This window comes from Olea europaea, chromosome 10 (genome assembly GCF_002742605.1).
Source record: "Olea europaea var. sylvestris chromosome 10, O_europaea_v1, whole genome shotgun sequence".
NCBI classification, from domain to species: Eukaryota; Viridiplantae; Streptophyta; class Magnoliopsida; order Lamiales; family Oleaceae; genus Olea; species Olea europaea.
Window position 1 is genome coordinate 21,518,483 of NC_036246.1, and position 22,309 is coordinate 21,540,791.

The window sequence follows — 22,309 nt, forward strand, 5'->3', positions numbered from 1 at the left end:
AAGTTGAATGATGATGAGTATGTCGAATCACTAGTTCAAAATTTATTAGGGTTAGACGAATTAAAGTTGGACGTCTTAAATAGATTGCAAGTTCAAAAATAAAGAATGGCTAAGTTTTATAATAGAAAAGTCATAGCCAAGTCGTTCAGCCTGGGTGAACTAGTTTGGAAGACGATACTCTCTTTGCATAGCAAGGATCCAAAGTATGGGAAGTGGTCGCCCAATTGGGAAGGACTATACAAAATAAACAGTGTGTTGCCCAATGGAGCATATCACTTGAAAGATTTAGATGGCACCAAGCACGTGAGATTCATTAACGACAAATATTTGAAAAAATATGTTCCTTCTTTATGGGAATGTGAACAGATAAAATCATAATCAAATATGTTGAACGATTAAAGGATAACAAGGTCAGGGCGAAATACGTTCAAATGAAGTCCTTTATTATCAAACGTTCATTACAAAAATGTAAAAATACAAATAATGGATGCTCTACGAAATACAATTAAAAGTAAGCTAATCTCTCGGTTGATCGCTGAGTAAGCCTCACACCGCCTTCCTAAATGCATCGCTGTAATGGTGGGATCGTCGAGTAAGAGGGTGGACTAGCCTCACCACCTTCCTAAATGCATCGCTACAATGGCGAGTAAAGAGGCTGAAAAGCACTCTCAGCAAGCAAGCTGAGAAGCACTCTCAGCAAGCAAAGTGGTCCGCAAGCATCCCAAAAATTGCCTTTTATCATCGACTCCTTGTAAAGGACAAAGAGACGATGGGAAGAATTTCGATGGTAAAAACTTCGTTGCTGGCTAGAAAATATTTCCTATACCTCCCACACCAAAGGTGACATCAAGGTAAATAGTAAAATGGGCGGACTAAATAGTCCATTTTGGATCGGATTGATTGTCAGAATGCCAAGCAATGGCAGCAAATTAATTTCGAAGAAGAAAATGAAGATGAAGATGGAAGATGGAAAATGTGAAGCATTTATAGGGGGTGGAGATGAAGAGACAGAATATGAACAGCCACATTTCTGCCTAGTAAATGGAATTAAATAGCCCAAAATCTTAGGAAAAGTTGTGGAAATATCAAAAGAAAATGAACAAGATTTTTAGCACAAAGCAGTTAAATACTTGAAGAATTGACGACCAAAAAACAAACGTCAAATAAATGCACAAGAAGTTAATGTTCATTAATGATGAACAAAGTTACAAAGGGAAAATCAAATTACAAAAGAAAAAAAGACATCATGTCTTAATTACAGTCCACCCCATACTGAACGAATTCGTTCCCTAAGTTTTTCCCAATCCTCGTTCTACCGAGAGGAAGTGATGTTCAATTCGGCCGTGACATCATCATCAACTTCCAACTTCTTGTACTGCTCGACCAATGACTTAGTTCGCTCAATTCCCTGGGAGGCATTGCGCTTTTTAACAGTCATTCTCGCCCTGCAGTCGTCCATTTTGGCTTGAAGTTCTTTCATCTGAGCAACGAAATTAACCATCAAAGAGTCTTCAATCATGACTTCGGAAGATATTTCTTTCAACTCGTCCTCAGCCTTGTTAATCTCCATACGCAAAGACTCTTTCTCAGATACAGCTCGAAGATATTGAGTACTTTTGGTCTTTAGTTCAGCATTCTTGGCCAGCAAAGAAAGGACTTCGGAGTGGATAACCTTTAACGTCGCTTTAAAATTGGCAAAAAGATTGGGCGACGGAAGCGTCAGTGCTTGCTCCAACTTCGCATTCAAATGCTCAAGTTTATTCTTGTGTCTGGCAGCACTAGCCCTTCCAATGTCCATATCCATGAAGGACACGTACTCAAATATTGACTCCTTGAGGAACTTCAAATCTTCCTCTGAAGAAGTAGCAGGACAATCAGATGGAGCAGAGCGAGACGTCTGGACTCGCCCCCAGGAAGCGAACAAATCTTTGATAGAATGCACAATCCTGTCAGCATCCTGCAAAGAAAGTTGCCAATATTAAAGATTCTCACTACAACGAACAAGATAGAACTAAAAGTGAAGCAAAGATTACCTCATCAACAATCGTGGAAGATGGCATGCCCTCAGCCTAGTTTGCCACCAATGACTCCTCCATTCATGAGGACTTCCCCTTATCTGAGCGAGAAGATGTTGCCACAACGGGCGAACTCATAGGAGTATTTGCAAAATTCAAGAGCAACAAATCAGAAACCAACAGCATAAGCAAAGGTAAGACGTCAAAAAAAAAAAAACTGAATTACCTTCTGCTTCGATGTTTAGGGGGTTGATGCCCTGGGAAGAAGGGGGTTTATCCATGGGTTGTGATGAGGACTCTGGGACTGAAGATGTCTCTTTAAGCGTAGCCCCCTCATCAACCGGTTTGGATGAAACAGCCTCAGCGGAGGATGATGGAACAGGAGCTGTTGATGCCAAAGCCTTTGAAAAAAAGGCTGAGCTTTTCTGAGAAGTCCAAAAGATCATCTGCACATAGAAAAGTTTCAAGTAAGGAAAAGTATGCTTGTGAGTAAACCAATTTAATTACCTTCCTCCTGACGATAAGAGGGGTATCATCATCATCATCAACATCATCCTCCAGAATGGGAGATGCTGAGGCTGGCCGTTTGCGGCTTGGGGCACTCTTGGCTGTAGTAGGCTTGGCAGGGAGAGAAGAAGATGGACGAGCAGACTGTTTAGTACGACGAGAAGGAGAAGGACTCCGAATGGACAAGGGAGTGAGTAAAACAGGAGGAGGGGAAGAAATGTTCGGCTGGTCTAGTGAATAAAAGGCACGATTGTCGTCAATCACAAATAATCTGCGCTTCACTGATGGCCAGAGCTGTTCAAAAAGTGGGTGAATGGCGTGGCTAGAATTGAAGGGGGCTAATGAAAAATGGCTGGTTAAAAGAAGATTGCGAGCATTTATAACCTCTGCCTCCACCTCCGCCTTATTAATAGTATGAAAATGGTCAATTAAGTTCCTTGAATAGCAAGGAGGAACAGGCCAAGTTTGACCGAAACCAAGCTGGCGATCAAAAAATTGGGGAGCATAAATTTCTACCCCCGCCTTAGCATTGGTCCCAGTTAAAATATCATGAAATAGTTCCCTCTCGGTTAAAAACTGGATCCAAATAAGCAGGAAGGTGCTCGCGCTGTCTATAGTGGAGGGGGGATGTACATAGTTTGGAGTCAAAAAAGGAGAAAAAGGAAAAAAAAGGAAGAGATTGAATCCAAAGAATAAAAGAATGAAAAAATGTTCCTTCTGGACATATTTACAGGAGCCAAGGGCTCCATGGCTAGCCCATAACAGCTAGCAGAGGAGCGAGAAATTGATGGAGCACCAAGCAATGGAAAATAGGATCTCAACCACAGTTGAGTGAACTAAAGAGGTCCACTGCCAGTGGGAGATGCACCATTCTTCAATTGAGTTCGAAGAGAGGCCATGCCTCTATAAAGGGCAGCCAAAAACAAAGAACATAAATTCAAAGGCTTGCCACGCGCCAATTCGTGCGCTATAGGTAAGTAACTCAGGGAGGGCTTTATGCTTGGCACACACAAAACATATTTATAAAGCCAAACTAGAAGGAAGGCCACTTACTCAGTTTGGGAAGGCTCAGCGCTCGAATGATTGTGAAGGGTTTGCAGGCTTGAATAAGATTCGGTGTAGCTTTTACCAAACTTTGGGGCGCCACCAGAAACCAAGATACCAGGAAAAATGGTATCGCCCAAAGGTGGTAGATTCACCAGGGCTCCAACATCCCTTAAAGTAATAGACATGGGGTCAAGAGGGAAAATAAATGCATTATACTCCGAAGACCAAAAACTCAAAGCAATCGAAAAAAGTGCTGAATCAAAAGTAGGGGGGCGAATAGAGATTTCTAACAAATCAGAAATCCTAGCGCTATCAAAAAGTACCTTAGTAGGACCATGACCCACAAGGCGAGCATGCCACCTACGGAAAGTTACATCAGATTTAGGCTAAGTACGAATACCTCTTTCGCGAAGTGGCCCCAGCGGCAGAGAGTTTAGAAATGAGGGCCTTGAGTACAAGGAAACAGCTGACCCACCACCGCCTGTTCAACTGCCTCTGCATTGTTGAAGAAAGGACCTAAGTAGAACTCATTGCGTTCAACATCGACGGGCGCGAGAAAACTTGGAGTTATGTATGGACGACTCAGGAGTTTCTGAAAGTCATCAAAACTAAAGGAGTCGCCAGCTTGAGATTGTGAAGTAGCCATTTGAGATGGAACGAAGTTTTTAGGGTTACGTAGCAGGGAAGCAAAAGATGAACAGTAAATCGTGAGAGAGACGCAAAAAATTTTGAGGCGTGATTTAGTGATGCAGTGAAATAGCGTGTTTGAGAGTTATAAGGGTTTGCAAAACGACGCACCTTTTCAAGTTATAGAAGAAAACAATGATTGAAATTTTTGAAAATTTCGAATGTTGCTGAAAATACAAAGTGAATATGGCAAAATTTAATAATTATTATTAATTCTGCCATATTGGGGGGGTAATTGTTGACACATAAAAATTCAGCCTAAATCGAACGGCCCAAGGAGTGAAGCCCAATTGGAGGATCCCCAAATCAGATAACCCAAAGAACGAAGCCCAATCAAACAAATCAAGACGAAGGCCCAAATAGGGAGGCCCAAGAACGCGGTAACGCCATCGCCCAAGCTTGCAAGTCATCCAGAATCTGAGTGAATGGAGTGCCATACAGTCGCCCAAAGCTATTGCTCTATTCTCACCCAAACTTTCAAGTCGCCCAAGGTCTTAACAAACATAAAGCGTCGTGGTTATCAAGAAGTGCAGTTATCAAAGCAGTTATTAAAGCAGCCCTATCACGTTCCACGATTCAAGGAATTCAATCGAAAGCGGTTGAACGATGAGGAGTAATGGCAGCAGTTAAAAGAGGCAGTTTTCATGACAAGTTGGCCATTACGAGGAAAGTGGGCAGTTATAGGACGATCAAGCAGTTTTTAGGCGGTTGATCACAAAGAGATCGTTCATGAAGTATAAAAGGGAGAAAAGACATAGAGCAAAGGACTGAATCAAAAACTCTCGAATAGAGAACATGTAATTTTAATTTCCTTAACTTAGACTTAAACACTTTTTTCAGTAACTCGTGTGCTTGCGCTCCTTGGAGGCACTTTGTTTTAAATTTCCAATTGTAAAGTCATCGCCAATAAAAGAACATTCCTTTTTGAGACTTTGTCTCAAGAGGCTTGTCCCTTACACAATCGTCTGATCCTTTTTAATTGTTAGCGACTAACCGGCGCAAAACAGTTTTGTTGAAAAATACAGGTAATGGTCGCCTATGTGGCATGACCAGACCCGCATGATTTCAAAAAGGGTTGGAGAGGGTGATTTGAATTTGAAATTCAAATCTACGACTTCTCATAACCTCTGTTTAACTCCCATATAACTTTCATTGTTGATGGTATGAAAAATGTGGACAAAAAGATGGCATAAAAAAGAGGTAAAAATTCGTATGGAAATTGACAACGAAATTTGAAAGTCTATAGAACCATATTTTTGGCATAAAATCTCACAAAAAAAAATTGCACTAAGATTGTGAATCATAATCCACTTTCATTGTGATTGGGATTGGAAACAATGGAGAACGAGAAAATGCAAATTTTGGAGCTTTGGAATGCAAGGTGATTCAACTACACAAAAAAATCTTGAAATTCATTATTTCATGTAAGTTCTTGACCTGAAATTCATATCAAAGTATGATGTGAATTTCTACATTGGTATCAGAGCCATAAGGTTGAATTCCTTGCTGTAATTCATGCTTAAATATTTCATTACGTGATACGATTGGGTTATGAATCTTGTATGCAAAGTTTTAAAACCTCATGTACTATTCAGTGGCATCATTTGAAAATTTACTGCCTTTTGTACATTAATAATTATGCTATAAGATTAGTATGGTTAGAAAGGTCTTCTCATAAGCTTTCCAACTATATAAAGAACTCAAGTTTTGGACTTAAAACGAAGAAGTTATGAGGTTTTCAAATTTGGATGACAATTTGAATTTTAGGCATGAAACTTGATAAACCCCTAAAATTCATCATGTGATAACTTTTTATACATTGATTTTCTTACTATCTATTTTGGTATGTCCAATCTTCTCGAGACCTTTCCAACGATATAAAGATCGTTAATTTTGGGCAAGAAATGAGAAAGTTATGCCATCCCGAAGTTTGAATGAGAATTTGTTTTTGTATGAAAATTTATAATATCAGAAACTTTATCAAATGATAACTTCTTCCACACTGTGTTTCATGCTGCTTATTTGGTATATTTGGATAGACCTTCTCGAGATCTTTCCAACAAGATAGAGAACATAAATTTTGACACTAGAATGAAGAAGTTATGGCATTCTCACATTTAGATGTGAATCTGATTTTTGCGTAAAAAAAGGTAAAATCTGAGACTTCATCACATGATTACTTCTTTCACACTATATTTCTTGATGCTCATTTGGTATGGTTGGATAGATCTTCCTGAGACCTTTCCAATGATATAAATAACATAAATTTTGGCATTGGAATGAAGAAGTTATGGCCTCCCGAAGTATTGATAAAAACCTAGAAATTCTGTTCTTTTTTTAAAAGATAAACAATATATTTTTCCTATTTTTTTAGTCTCGGCCGGATGTGTTTGAGTCTAGAACACAGTCTTAAAAGTTGATTTTGTATAATTTGATCACACAGATGAACTCAGAACATTAAAATTGATTAAAGGGACGAATAAACTAATTTTTTCATTGAATAAGCGCCACGGATGGGTGTGTAGTGGGCATCCAATGCCCCCATTTTTATATAAAAAAAAAAGAGGTTAAAAAGTTGGATTGTCAAATAAAATTGTCGTTCGACTTTTTCAAATGAAATTTAGAAAATTACAAATTGGTCCTACAAATATTCTTGATTTTTATGTGCAATTAAAATTTTCAAATAATCAAATTTATTTTTTGAATTTGATTAAATTCTGAGAATTTTTATAAAAATCGAGAATATTTGTTAAGTAGTATTTGTCTAGTGGGAGTGATAGTCTTTTTATTATTATTTATTTATTTATTTATTTATTTATTTTTTGGGGAGTTCAGCCACAGATTCTTCAACAGCTCTCCAGCAGTGGACATCCCGCCTAATGCTTGCAAGACGGATGCCAAGGAGAATGACGTAAAAGCAATGCCTTTGCTATCTAGTGTAATAGCAAGCTTTGAAGGGATAGCCATGGATTTGTTGTTTTTGATAGAAATTCTGGCTGCCTCTCTCTCATGAAACAGTCTTGTATTTCTAATTTTTATTGACTTTTGCTCGTTTATTTGTGTTATTATGTCGAGTATTCACTTAAAATATGCTGGATTGGCTAGAAAGTTTCATAAATAGTTTTCTTATTTCATAACTCTTAGAGCATATTTGGCAAAGATTTTTGAAGTTTATAAACGAATCAAACGTCATTTTTAACCGTACCTACAATTTTTATTTACTTTTCAGTGAAGCATGAACTCATTGTCACTAGAGTAATCCTAGAATTTACAAATGGAGTTCATGTGCGAAATGGTGCTAAACCTTTACATGAACCTGTCGCCAACCACCACCTTTTAACTAATTTGTCTATGAATTGAATATATATACAATGATCATGTGATTATTTACATTGAGATTGATAATTACTATATTGAACAAATGGATGCTATCGATGTGTGAAATTGAATAATTTTACCACTATCTCATTTTAGATTAAACAAATAGACTGAAAAGTATTGTTATTTCTAAATTTCTACCAAAAGTCTTAATAGAGTAAAATAAATACTAATTATTCAATGGGTGTTTGTCATTTTTTTTGAATTTCATCATTTTTGAGTTTTTGTCACATTTTTTGAGTGTCACTTTTTTTTTTTTTTTTTTCTTTTTTCGGGGTTTTTTTTTTAAAAAAATTTTTTCATTTTTTTTTAATTTTTTTAATTTTTTTTTTTTTTTTTTATTTTATTTTTTTTGAGTTTTTTTTCAATTTTTTTGGGTTTCCTTTTTTTTTTTTTTTTTGTCATTTTTCAGTGTCATTTTTTTAAAAGAATTTTGTCACTTTTTTTGAATCTATGTAATTTTTTTTTTATTTGTGTCACTTTCTTAAATTCGTCACTTATTTTTTTAATATTTGCCACATTTTTGAATTTTTGTCACTTCTTTTTAGTAATTGTCATTTTTTAAAAAAAAAAATTCACTTTTTTTTTTTTTTTAATGTTTGTCACTTTTTTCAATTATCTTTTTGAAATTTCTATCATTTTTTAGTGACAACATTTTTTTAATTAAAAGTGACGTTGTATATAATTTTTTATTTAAAAAAAAGTGATATTGAACTTTTAAAAGTGACTTGTGTCACTTGTTTTAAAAAATGTGATACAATTTTTACAAAAGACTGGTCACTTTTAAATTTTACATAGTATTTTTATTTCCAAAAAACTTTTCATATGATTTTTTAAAAGACTTCTAATTTTAAGGATATTTTTGTTAATTGTCCTTAAAAATTCTCTTTTAACGAATTCCAAAATAACGGCCCATTTCTCAATACAAGGCCCAAGTTAAAATCTAGTCCAATTGAATTTTCACCAAGCCTAATTTGCTGTTTAGCCCCCCAAATTACAACCATTTTTCTCTCTCCTATTTTCAATCATACAATTTTTTATAAAATAATATTACACGTAAATAAAAAAATTTTAATTATTTTTCAACTACTTATTTAAAAAAATAATACTCCAACCATTTTCATTTCAAAAAATACGGACCAAACGGGGGCTTCACTGCCCAAAAAACACTGTAGTTGAAATACACAAGAAAGCGCGGGGAAATGTTATAAATCACTGATCGACATCAGCACATCACCCCGAGACCATCGCCACTGTGTCACTCACACAGAAGCAGCAGGGCTACAACGTCGAGGTTTGTTGTCGCTTTTTGCACGAAACACAATGCCTGAAAGGGCCGTTGCTGTGAGCAAGTATTGGTGATAGTAGGTGCTGCGACAACGTCACCTCACATCATCTCTTTTCTTTGTCTGATTATTTTGCAAATTTTGTAGTTCAAGTCCTTGAACTCGTTTGAGAAGATGAAGTTCAGTCCATGAAATAAATTTTGTCCATGAAATAAATTTTGCAACTTAAGTCCTTGAGTCCAAATTGCAGTTTAAGTACTCAGATTAATAATTGTAGAACTGGTCCTCTAATATAAAACTGCAACACGACCCCAACAAAAATACAAACCCTAACTCTATTACAAAAATTAGAATATCCACCCCCTTTGTTACATGACTCGATTCAACAATACATGATATCTCCACAAATTTTCAATGCCATAAATTTGTTCAATAAAACATCATTCATCCAATAACAAACTAAATCATATATTCCTAACACAATCCTTTACTAACACATGCATAATCAAAAAATTAATTAATTCTTGATGCACAAAATAATATCAAAACCAAGGTTCTAATATCAATTGTTGGAAATAAAATTAAGGATTTTATTAAAGTAAGTGTCGACAAGAATAATATAATTATGGAAGATTAATAAACACATAGATGCTTCAGGATTACCCTTGTAGTGTGCTTTACTAAATTCCTTAATCTTTGATCTTCTTCATTTCGTCGTTACATCTCCTTATTCGATATTTGTGATTCACCTTCAAGCTTTTTTGCCTTCTCCATTGTTCTTCAATAACTCAAAACTATAGAGATATCATTATGTGTAGGCACAAGAATTAATTATGGTGATAATCACTTTATTAAACCCTAATGTAAGCGTTATTTTATAATATGGATTTAATTAGAAAATATTATAATCTCAAAAAACTCTTTCTTTTGCTTATTTAAAGACACTTTAAAAAAAAAAAAGGACTTTTACTTCTTATCCAAATCAAAATCTTCTATATCTTAAATTGCACACGAGAGATACATTCTGATTTAATTAATTTATCCTTCTACAGTTAATAATAAATTATAACTCTTAAAATTTATTTCGGTTCTTATTTAAAGCACTAAAAGGACAAAACGGACCAAATTAAATTAAGCTCTAATAAATCAATGTTGATCCGATCAACTCTTGATCGGTCGAGATAATTTATCAATCACGTTCCATTTCACTAAAAGAACGAGATTTGCACTTAATTGGAATTACTGAATCTACATAAACAATAGTTATATCCTTTTCATATTACCCATTGATCATGTAGAATATTGAAACAATGTAAAATGACCAAAATACCCTTTTTCAAATATGCATTAAATCCTCGATCTTATTTTTTATCTCACTATTTCATATGATCACATCACAATATTAATTCAATCGCCAATGTCGAATTATTGAGCTCAAAATTAATTGTTCACTAGAAAATCCATTGAGGTCATGATCGTAGATATTAAATAGGTTACAGATTATATGTTGCGAATGTATGTTATCCAATTATTTCACTTTAATCTCAAGGCATCAAAATATTGGTTAGTAATTTAATCTCACTCATTTATACCCCAAAAAGCTTCAAGTTAGTCATCACGGTTCATTACCCGCTTACAATTAAGGTACTACGTATAATAGTCAAGTGAAATTAAATTCATCTAGTCAATTCCATAAGTTATTTTCATGTGGTCTAGTATACATTCCAAAAATGTACAATCAATTTTATTACTAAAGTCAAAATTAACTTTAATAAAATTGAGGCAATCATAGTAAATAAAACCTTCGTCTTTATTTAACAATTGTGGACAATAAATTTTAGATCGAATCATAAATTGAATCTTCCGTGCTCAACAATTTAAATATCCGACTTATAATATCAAGTCGGTTTATGAACAAAATGCAAAATCAAATTAATACATATAATTTATTGAAAAATAAGTTAATATTTTTATTTAAAAATTTCACGGGTACAAGTGAATTTATTAAATTTGCAAACTAACCAAACTAACACTTTACGAACGAATATCTTAACTGCAATTTAACAGTTCGCATATTGAACTAAAGACGGCCAACAATTAATGATTTAAATCAATTTTCTCTGTGGCAATATTGGAAAAATCGCTTCATCAACTCATTGCTCTCTGCCGTCTCTGCATTTTATGCTTAGCACTTGTTTGATTCTCATTATTTTAAAAATACATTTTTTCCCTTCTTCTTTTCAATCATGCATTTTCAGTAAAATAATATTACATGTAAATTTAAAACTTTTCTTTATTTTTAACCACACATTCTTCATTAATTTACTATTCCAAAATGCATTTTTAGAAAATTATGGGCTCAAACATGCACTTAATTTTTAATAAAATTTTCCGTATACTTGTATAAATAGATGCAAGGTAATCTCAGTTAACGATGTTTTTTATGTTTCTTGTTAAGTGTTTTAAACAATTCTTAAATAAGAGAAATTAGAAAAGATTCCCTAACTTTTTAATTAGTGTGGTTTTAATCAATTCATGTGACAAGAAGCTGGAGGGAAAACTTGTCAAATCATTCAACGTTCAATTTTGAGTCACATTAGCGGGAGTTTCGCAAGTCAAAGGTTTTCTGAATGTGCTAGTCGTCACTATTTGGTATTGGGGGGGAAAAATCCTAGAAAGGCAATGCAAAAAGTACAATTTCCCTTCGAGTAGGATCCAACTCCATAGAATAAAAAATGCCCTTACCTTGGGCAAGGGGGCCCCAAATATGTACATATTTGGGGCCCCCTTGCCCAAGGTACATATTTGGGGCCCCCTTGCCCAAGGTAAGGGCATTTTTAAATAGATCGTGGACTCGAAAACTTACGTTTGAAGGTTAAGAGTCCAAAATCATGTTGTGGATCAGAAAATCAAGTCTACACTTGAGGAAGTATATTAGCTACTACAATGGACAATACAAATTTTATTTGTTTTTTCATTCTATTTACAACTGTTGCAGCCAATTAATTGAAGCTTTGAATATCCATTTGTCCGAAAAATAAGGCTAGAGACGTGATTGCAAATATTGTCAAAGGTGAAGGACTCTGGCTATAATTTACCTCACAAGTTTCGTCCAGGGAGTGAATTACAAAGCCTCAACTCAGATTCCTATGCATGGACTACATTACAACAACTTATATATAAAATTTGTTTCAGTCTCTCTTTCTCTAATTACATTACAATTCCTAAAAGTATGGAAAACTATAATTTGAATTTTACTCCAATTTTCCTTCTTTTCTTCTTTCTTTTCATCTTTCAGACTTCGGTTCAACAAGGTATATATGCAATTATGATTGGTGTTATGTCATGTTCGATTTTTCATTATTAATTTAGTTTTTTTATTTATTTTAATTCATGTGTTTAGGTACAGATGTTTGCAAAAATGTGGATTGTGGAAAAGGATTATGCATAGCTTCAAATAACTCAATTACAGGATATGAGTGTGTATGTTCCCCTGGTTGGAATAGGACTTTTCCTCTGCCATTTTCTGCATGTGCTATCCCCAATTGTGAGTATATAAATTTATTTGAGAGCATTGCTTGTCAGATTTACGAATTTCATAATCTTGTAAAACTCATCGATGTTTATATGTGTGTTTGATATTGATCCCTATCTCATTTATTGAATGAAATAATCACTACAAAAGGAAGGCCACCTATATTAAAAAGTATTAACACAATCCATTTAAACAGCCATTCAAGAAATCTTACTACTAACGAAATATCATGTTAAACTAAAATAATTGTATTTACGTATTTATTGCTTGTTTCATGCTTTTTTCCCCCCCCAAAATGCGTTTTGGAATAGCGATGTGAAGGGAGAATGTGTAGTTAAAAAATAAGTAACTTTAAAAAAAAAAATTGGATAATATTATTTTATTGAAGAATGTGTGGTTAAAAAGCAAAAAGAGAAAAATGTATTTTGAATGTTTGAAGGTTAAGAGTCCAAAATCATGTTGTGGATCAGAAAATCAAGTCTACACTTGAGGAAGTATATTAGCTACTACAATGGACAATACAAATTTTATTTGTTTTTTCATTTTATTTACAACTGTTGCAGCCAATTAATTGAAGCTTTGAATATCCATTTGTCCGAAAAATAAGGCTAGAGACGTGATTGCAAATATTGTCAAAGGTGAAGGACTCTGGCTATAATTTACCTCACAAGTTTCGTCCAGGGAGTGAATTACAAAGCCTCAACTCAGATTCCTATGCATGGACTACATTACAACAACTTATATATAAAATTTGTTTCAGTCTCTCTTTCTCTAATTACATTACAATTCCTAAAAGTATGGAAAACTATAATTTGAATTTTACTCCAATTTTCCTTCTTTTCTTCTTTCTTTTCATCTTTCAGACTTCGGTTCAACAAGGTATATATGCAATTATGATTGGTGTTATGTCATGTTCGATTTTTCATTATTAATTTAGTTTATTTATTTATTTTAATTCATGTGTTTAGGTACAGATGTTTGCAAAAATGTGGATTGTGGAAAAGGATTATGCATAGCTTCAAATAACTCAATTACAGGATATGAGTGTGTATGTTCCCCTGGTTGGAATAAAACTTTTTCTGTGCCGTTTTCTGCATGTGCTATCCCCAATTGTGAGTATATGAATTTATTTGAGAGCATTGCTTGTCATATTTACGAATTTCATAATCTTGTAAATTTCATCGATGTTTAAATGTGTGTTTGATATTGATCCCTATCTCATTTATTGAATGAAATAATCACTACAAAAGGAAGGCCACCTATATTAAAAAGTATTAACACAATCCATTTAAACAACCATTCAAGAAATCTTACTACTAACGAAATATCATGTTAAACTAAAATAATTGTATTTACGTATTTATTGCTTGTTTCATGCTTCCCCCCCCCCCCCCCCCCAAATGCGTTTTGGAATAGCGATGTGAAGGGAGAATGTGTAGTTAAAAAATAAGTAACTTTAAAAAAAAAATCGGATAATATTATTTTATTGAAGAATGTGTGGTTAAAAAGCAAAAGGAGAAAAATGTATTTTGAATAGCTTTCACCTTTTTGGATATTAAAGATGATTCCAAAATATAGTTATACAAATGGCTTGACAGAAGGTAAAATATAATTAAATTTCTTGAGGTCGAGAAGAATATCAAGAAGCATCCGTCCCCCTTTTTTTTTTTTTTAAATAAATTTGTTTCTTACGCTTTTCATCACTTCACTATAAATTTTCTTTGCCGCCTACCATGGTTGCTCTCGCTGAATGTCCAAACTGAGCCATTAGATTTGGCATTGAACTTAAAAAGTCATTTCAAGATGTTTTCTTCCAATCATTTCAAATAAGCTTGCCGTAACTATTGACTAATGATGGTAACGGGATGGGTCGGCCATTTCTGTCCCCCATTTCATCAAGTTTTTTTGTTAACTTGACCCACCTCCATACTCAGTTAAAGTGGGATGGGAAAGTACGGGTTTGATGCAAGTCTCCAACCTCTACTATTGGCACAGAATCAACCAGTACTTAATCTCTAGAAAATGTCATTGCTTTTTATCATGAAAAAGAAGTTACAAATTATGAGCCTTCAACCTCAAAATTGTTATGCCAAGCTTTCTTCTATTACAAAAAATTCCTCACTGTCGCCTTTTGTAGGAGTTTGAGTCATGTCTCAGCTTCAATGTGGCTGATCATCCTCTCAAGAATTAGACGACTAATTATTTCTTAAAAGAGTGGCCTTCTAGTGTATAAATATAGGCAATTATTTATATATAACACAGTTGCATGTTCGGTAACTACGAGTTTCAATGAATTATATGCAGGTGCAGTTAATTTTCAATGTGGCAACGGGGCTCCGCCACCTCCGGCCCCTCCACTATTGCCCCTTCCACCAATCAATTTTACCGACCGTAAATTTCAAGAATCATTTTTTTTTTCTTTTTGCCCAAAATTATACTTCAATGATGTTATCAACTAATGTATAGAATGATAATTCTAATGGTTCGCAGCTTGTAATCTTGTTTGGTGTTGGGATGGAACCTGCATTGCAAATGGAACGTCTCACTACTGCCAATGCTTTGATGGCTCCGCCAATTTATTAGATTTGACCGGGTTACCTTGTGTCAAGCAATGTAACATTCATAGTCTCTTTTATTATTTATTTTTTACTATCAGTATAATCTTATTTTAATTGTGTATTTGACTTTCTATGCATGCTTGGTAAGTTATATTGAATAAGAAAGGTGGTGACATCTTACTCACCTAATTCTTATTCGAGTTTGTTCAATCCAATCTTTGCCAGGTTTCTTTGAAGCGGATTGCAATAAACTTGGCCTTGGTCCGAATCGACCGCCACCATCAAACGGTATGTTAACTTGTAAATTATATGAATATTTATATAAATAAAATTCATGAGAATAAATCTCAAGTCATTACCAGTAAGAAGTTTAACATAAACCGGAACAACCTGAATATGAATGGTTTGTGTGATTAGCCCAACTTGACCTGACTGGACTAAGCAAGCCACAGCAATGACCCTAGAGTAAATCTTGGCTCGTTCAGTGCGAATTCAACTGTACAAATATGATTGGACTCTAACAACTAGCCCATATAAATAACCCGACCCAAATGAATGCTATAACTCCGCCCAAACGCTAAATAAATTAGGATGGGCTTTTATTTTTGTGAACAGAATTTTATTGGGCGGGCTTTAATAATATGTATTAATGCTAATTCATTTTTACGTTATAGGATCGAACGGCGTCTTCAAATGCTCGAGGAGTTATCTGGTTTTATATATGATTTTTTTACTTGCCATCTTTTAAATTTGTGTTGGGAGAATATATTTTGTAGTAGTAATTTATCGAAAAAAATGTTGTTAAAAAGTACGAAGAAATGTTGTGTTTATGCGTAAAATTATTTTATTGGAAGAATGTGATATTGAAAATGAATTTGAGGAAAACTATATTTTTAAAAAAATGAGGATCAAATAAAAGATTGATTAGACCCTCAAATTTTTATCTAAGAAAAGAAAAAGACCTGATTTTCGTCGTCATTATCACTTCGATACTACCACCACTCCCAACGTCAACCAACATGTGCACCCAGAGCATCCATACCCACCACCACCGCATCCAACCACATACTATCACCACCCCCACAACCAAATCTGAACCCACCAACCCACCACATACCATATCTGCACAACTGGTTAAACACCACTAAACAACGACAGTGCCATCACTACGCTGCCAACACCACAACACCCACACCCACCGCATCCAACCACACCACCGTCACACCCAAAAAACTCAAGTCGACTTCAAAGGATTGCAGTTTCACGATGAAGTACTACAGTGCGATGGAGGACTGTATGCACCGGTCAACATAGAAGGACTGTAGTGTCATCGTTCACTATTCACAGAGTTGGAATTAGCGTTGCCCGATGATGTTGCTGCAGAATCTCAGTAGCCCTTGATACCAGCACATCGTTCGATGCATCTCCTTCGTTGTTGGTGTTCGGAGATCGAAGAGCCAATACTGATGGAGCCACCTATGATCCACCGCCTCAACCAAACTGTGGTAAACAAAATGGTCAAAGATCCTCATATTGAGTGAATAGAATAAGAGGGGTGGGGTGAAGAGAGAGAAAGAGACGAAATAGGTTGGCTGGGAGCGGGGTGATATATGTATATTAGGTGTAATTAGATTTTTATTAATTTTAATTATGAAACCCAATTAACACCCAATTTATCAAGATAAAACTTTAAATGTAGGTTTTTAGGTAATTTTCTCTTAACTAATTCTATAATTACGGCCCATTTCTCAATACAAGGCCCAAGTCAAAATCTGGCCCAATTGAACTTTTACCAACCATAATCTGCAGCTTCGCCAATCACAGCCACGACACTTTGCTGCCCAAGAACACCATTGTCGAAAAACAAAAGAAAGCGCAGGGAAATGTTATAAATCACCGATGGACATCGGCACGTCACTTTGGGACCACCGCCACCGCGATTCTCATACAACAGCAGCAGCGCCCAAAGTGCCGCTGCTATATGGGACGACGACCGCACTGAGGTCTGCCATCATGATTTGCATGAAACGCAGTGCTCGAAGGGGTCGCTGTTGCGCACAAGTAGCGGCGACAGCAGGTGCTGCCACACCGTCACCACACATCATCTCTTCTCTTTTTCTGATTTTTGTGCAAATTTTGTAGTACAGGTCCTTCATCTCGTTTGAGAAGATGAAGTTCGGTCCTTGAAATAAAATTTGCAGCTTAAATTCTCGAGTCCAAATTGCAGTTTAAGTACTCAGATTAATAATTGCAGAACAGGTCCTCTGATATAAGACTGCAATAGCAACCCCAACCAAGAAACAAAAATCAAAATACAAGGGGAAAACAAAGAGTCATAATCTACGCCTTTGTTACATGACTCGATTCGACAATATGTGATATCACCACAAAATTCTAAGGTCATAAATTTGTTCAATATAGCAACATTCATCCAATAACAAAATAAATCATATAATCCTAACACTACCCTTTACTAATGCATGCATAATCCCAAAAGTTATTTAATTCTTCATACACAAAATAATGTCAAAACCAAGGTTCTAATATCAATTGTTGGAAAAAAAAATTAAGGATTTTACTAAATTATGTATCGACAAGAATAATATAATTATGGAAATTAATAAACACATAGATGCTTCAGGATTATCCTTGTAGTGCGCTTTACGAAATTCCTTAATCTTTGATCTTCATGATTCCATCCTTAAGTCTTCTTGTTCAATATTTGTGATTCACCATCAAAAATTTTTGCGAGCTCTACTGTATCTACGATATTGCCCGATCATAGTTGTCTTATGAGAGTAGTGATCCCCATTCGAGTAGGGCAAAAGAGGACAAGCGGAAAGGGCATGCGCATACTAGTTATCGGAGTAGAAGCTGCATCACTAATCACGGATGTTTGGACATCTTTAGGAGTTGAATTCCTAAGCTCTCTTTGTTCATCTAATCTCGATTTGCTCTAAATATACAATAGTCTTAATTGGCTTATTCGATGCTGATTGCTAGAATTTAGGAGTTAACCTGATAAAAAAAATCTATTTCTTTCGCTTAGATAAAGATACTAAACAAAAAAAGAAAAAAAAAAGAAAGAAGAAAGCTCTTTTATTTCTTATCCAAATCAAAATATTCTATATCTTAAATTGCACATGCATGATACATTATGATTTGATTAATTTATCCTTCTACAGTTAATGATATATTGTAACTCCTATAATTTATTTCGGTTCTTATTTAAAGCCACTGAAGGGACAAAGCATACCAAATTAAATTAAGCTCCAACAAATCAATATTGACTCGATCCACTCTTGTTTGGTCGAGATAATTTATCAATTGCGTTCTATTTCACTAAAAGAATGAGATTTGCACTTAAGTGAAATTACTGAAACTACATAAACAATAATTATATCCTCTGACATATTATTCTTACATGTTACCCCCATTGATCATGTAGAATATTCGGAACAAGGTAAGATGACCAAAATACCCCTTTTTAAATATACATTAAATCCTTGATCTCATTTTTTACCTCACTATTTCATATGATCACATCACAATACTATTTCAATAGTCAATGTCGAATTACTGATCTCAAATTTAATTGTTCACTAGAAAATCTCTTGAGATCATAATCGTGCCTATTAAATAGATTACAGATGCTATGCTACGAATATATGTTATCCAATTATTTCACTTTAATTTTCAAGGCGCCGAGATACTGATTAGTAATTTAATCTCACTCGTTTATACCTCAAAAAGTTTCAAGTTAGTAATCACAGTTCACTACCCACTTAGAATTAAGGTACTATGTTATCCAATTATTTCACTTTAATAAAATAGAGATAATCTTATTAAAATAAAATGTTCGTCTTTGTTTACCAATTGTGGACAATAAGTTTTAGATCGAATCTTCCGTGCTCAACAATTTAAATACCCGATTTATAATATCAAGTCGATTTATGAACAAAATACAAGCTCAAATTCAAACAAATAATTTACTGAAAACTAAATTAATATTTTTATTTAAAAATTTCACTAGTACAAGTGAATTTATTTGAAGGGCTGATACGAAACTAACATTTGCAAACTAACCGAACTCACACTTTACAAACGAATATCTTAATTGCAATTTAACAGTTCGTATATTGAACTGAAGACGGCCAACAATTAATGATTTGACTCAATTTTGTCTGTGGCAATATTGGAAAAATCGACTCATCTAATTAGTATTGAATATTCTGACTTTACAACTCAGTGCTAGTCATCACAATTTGGTACTTTAACCCAAAAAAAAAAAATGATAAAAAACCTTCAGGTAGGATCCAATTCCATAAAATTAAATAGGTTGTGGACTCAGAAACTTACTTTTGAAGGTTAAGAGTCCAAAATCATGTTGTGGATCAGAAAATCAAGTCTACACTTGAGGAAGTATATTAGCTACTACAATGGACAATACAAATTTTATTTGTTTTTTCATTCTATTTACAACTGTTGCAGCCAATTAATTGAAGCTTTGAATATCCATTTGTCCGAAAAATAAGTTTAGAGACGTGATTGCAAATATGGTCAAAGGTTAAGGACTCTGGCTATAATTTACCTCACAAGTTTCGTCCAGGGAGTGAATTACAAAGCCCCAACTCAGATTACTATGCATTGAATACATTACAATACCTTATATATAAAATTTGTTTCAGTCTCTCTTTCTCTAATTACATTACATTTCCTAAAAGCATGGAAAACTATAATTCGAATTTTACTCCATTTCTCCTTCTTCTTTTCTTCTTTCTTTTTATCTTTCAGACTTCGATTCAACAAGGTATATATGCAATTATGATTGGTATTATTTCATGTTTGATTTTTCGTTATTAATTTAGGTTTTTTATTTTTTTTTTATTTATGTGTTTAGGTACAGATGTTTGCAAAAATGTGGATTGTGGAATAGGATTATGCATAGCTTCAAATAATTCAATTACAGGATATGAGTGTATATGTTCCCCCGACTGGAATAGGATTTTTCCTGTGCCATTTTCTCCATGTGCTTTCCCCAACTGTGAGTATATGAATTTATTTGAGAGCATTGTTTGTTAGATTTGCGAATTTCATAATCTCGTGAAACTCATTGATGTTTAAATGTGAGTTTGATATATTGATCCCTATCTCATTTATTGAATGAAACAATCACTACAAAAGGAGGGTGACCTTCATTAAAAAGTATTAGCACAATCCATTTGAACAACCATTCAAGAAATTTTACTAATCATGAAATATCATGTTAAACTCAAATAATTGTATTTACATATTTATTGCTTGTTTGATGCTCCTTTTATTTATTTATTTGCAAAGAATGCATTTTGAAATAATGATTTGAATGGAGAATGTATGGTGAAAAAATAAGGAAAAATTTTGGATTTACGTATAATATTATTTTATTGAAGAATGTGTGATTGAAAAAAAGAAAGAGAAAAATATATTTTGACTACAATGGAAATTAAACAAATGATTAACGGCTTTCACCTTTTAGGATATTAAAAGATGATTCCAAAATAGTTATATTAAAATGGCTTGATAGAATGTAAAATATAATTAAATTTCTTGAGGTCTTAAAAATATCAAGAAGCTTCTGTTGGCATTTTTTTTTTTTTTTTTTGGTTAATCACTTCACCAGAAATTTTCTTTGCGGCCTACCTTGGTTGCTCTTGCCGAATGTCCAAAGTGAGCCATTAGATTTGGCGTTGAACTTGAAAAGTCATTTCAAGATGTTTTCCTCCCAATCATTCCGAATAAGCTTGCCGTAACTATTGACTAAGGATGGGAACGGGATGGATCGACCATATCTGTCCCCCATTTTGTTGAGTATTTTTGTTAACTTCTCACCCCCATACCCAGTTAAAGCGGGACATGATGGGTTCGAGGCATGTCTCCTACCACATTTATTGACCCCATTTATTTATTTATTTGTTTATTTTGCCTTTTTTATTATCTTTAATTAGTGAATATCATTATTTTTTTTCTATTTTTTAAGAACAACTTATGTTTTCTTTAAAAATGATGATAAATCTTTTTTTTTTTTTGATAAAAACCTTAAATTTGAAATTAACTTTATACGAGTCGAATAGCGGGGCGGGGATCATGTTTTTTGTACGCGCTTCGAGCAACGACCTCCATCCCGCTTGCCCCGTTTTCTCGATTCGGTAAGTGATTCCCGCTCCATTTTAAATGGAGCCTCATGGGTATCGAGTTGAACGGCTTTTTTTGCATCCCTACTATTGGCACAGAGTTAACCGGCACTTAATCTCCAGAAAATGTCATTGCTTTTTATCAAGAAAAGAAGTTACAAACTATGAGCCTTCTACCTCAGAATTGTTGTGTCAAGCTTTTGTCTGTTACAAAAATTCTCTCATTGTCGCCTCTAGTAGGAGTTTGAGTCATGTCTCAAACTCAATGTGGCTGATCATTATCTCGAGAATCAAATGACTAATTATTTCTTAAAAGAGTGGCCTTCTAGTGTATAAATATAGGTAATTATACATATAACACAATTGCATGTTGTAACTACCAGTTTCAATGAATTATATGCAGGTGCACTTAATTTTCAATGTGGCAATGGGGCTCCGCCACCTCCGACTCCTCCACTATTGCCCCTGCCACCAATCAATTTTACCGACCGTAAATTTCATGAATCACTTTTGTTTTCCTTTTGCACAAAATTATACTTCAACGATGTTATCAACTAATGCATGAATGAAAATTCTAATGGTTCACAGCTTGTAATCTTGTTTGGTGTGGTGATGGAACCTGCATTGCAAATGGAACGTCTCACTACTGCCAATGCTTTGATGGCTTCACCAATTTATTAAATTTGACCGGGTTAGCTTGTGTCAACCAATGTAAGATTCATAGTCTCTTTTTATTATTTATTTTTGACTATTCTTTTTATTCACTATTAGTATAATCTTATTTTAATTATGTATTTTGACTTTCTAAGTATGCTTGGTAAGTTATATTGAATAAGAAAGATGGTGACATCTTACTTACCTAATTCTTATTCGAGTTTGTTCAATCCATTTTTCGCCACGTTTTTTTGGAACAGATTGCTGTAAACTTAGACGTGATCCAAATCAACCTCCGCCGCCACCCCCCTTGTCCAATGGTATGTTAGCACCTCCACCACGAAACGGTATGTTAACTTGTAGATTATGCCCCTGTTTGGCCTTCGTTTTTTTTTTTTTTCAAATTTTAATGTTTGGAATAATGTTTTTTTGAAAAAAATGTGTGGTTTAAAAAAAATGAATTTTTTTCGAT

At 34.2% G+C, this 22,309-nt stretch overlaps 1 protein-coding gene across 1 annotated transcript in view; it reads left to right on the forward strand.

The window, feature by feature from the left end:
• Positions 1–19,738: 19,738 nt before the first annotated feature.
• LOC111400399 overlaps positions 19,739–22,309 on the forward strand; it is a 7,346-nt gene continuing 4,775 nt past the window's right edge. The window contains exons 1-6 of the mRNA XM_023027816.1: positions 19,739–19,823; positions 19,914–20,057; positions 21,587–21,673; positions 21,772–21,874; positions 21,993–22,000; positions 22,098–22,184. Coding sequence (XP_022883584.1) covers positions 19,739–19,823; positions 19,914–20,057; positions 21,587–21,673; positions 21,772–21,874; positions 21,993–22,000; positions 22,098–22,184 — 514 coding nt within the window. The remainder of the gene's footprint in view (positions 19,824–19,913; positions 20,058–21,586; positions 21,674–21,771; positions 21,875–21,992; positions 22,001–22,097; positions 22,185–22,309) is intronic.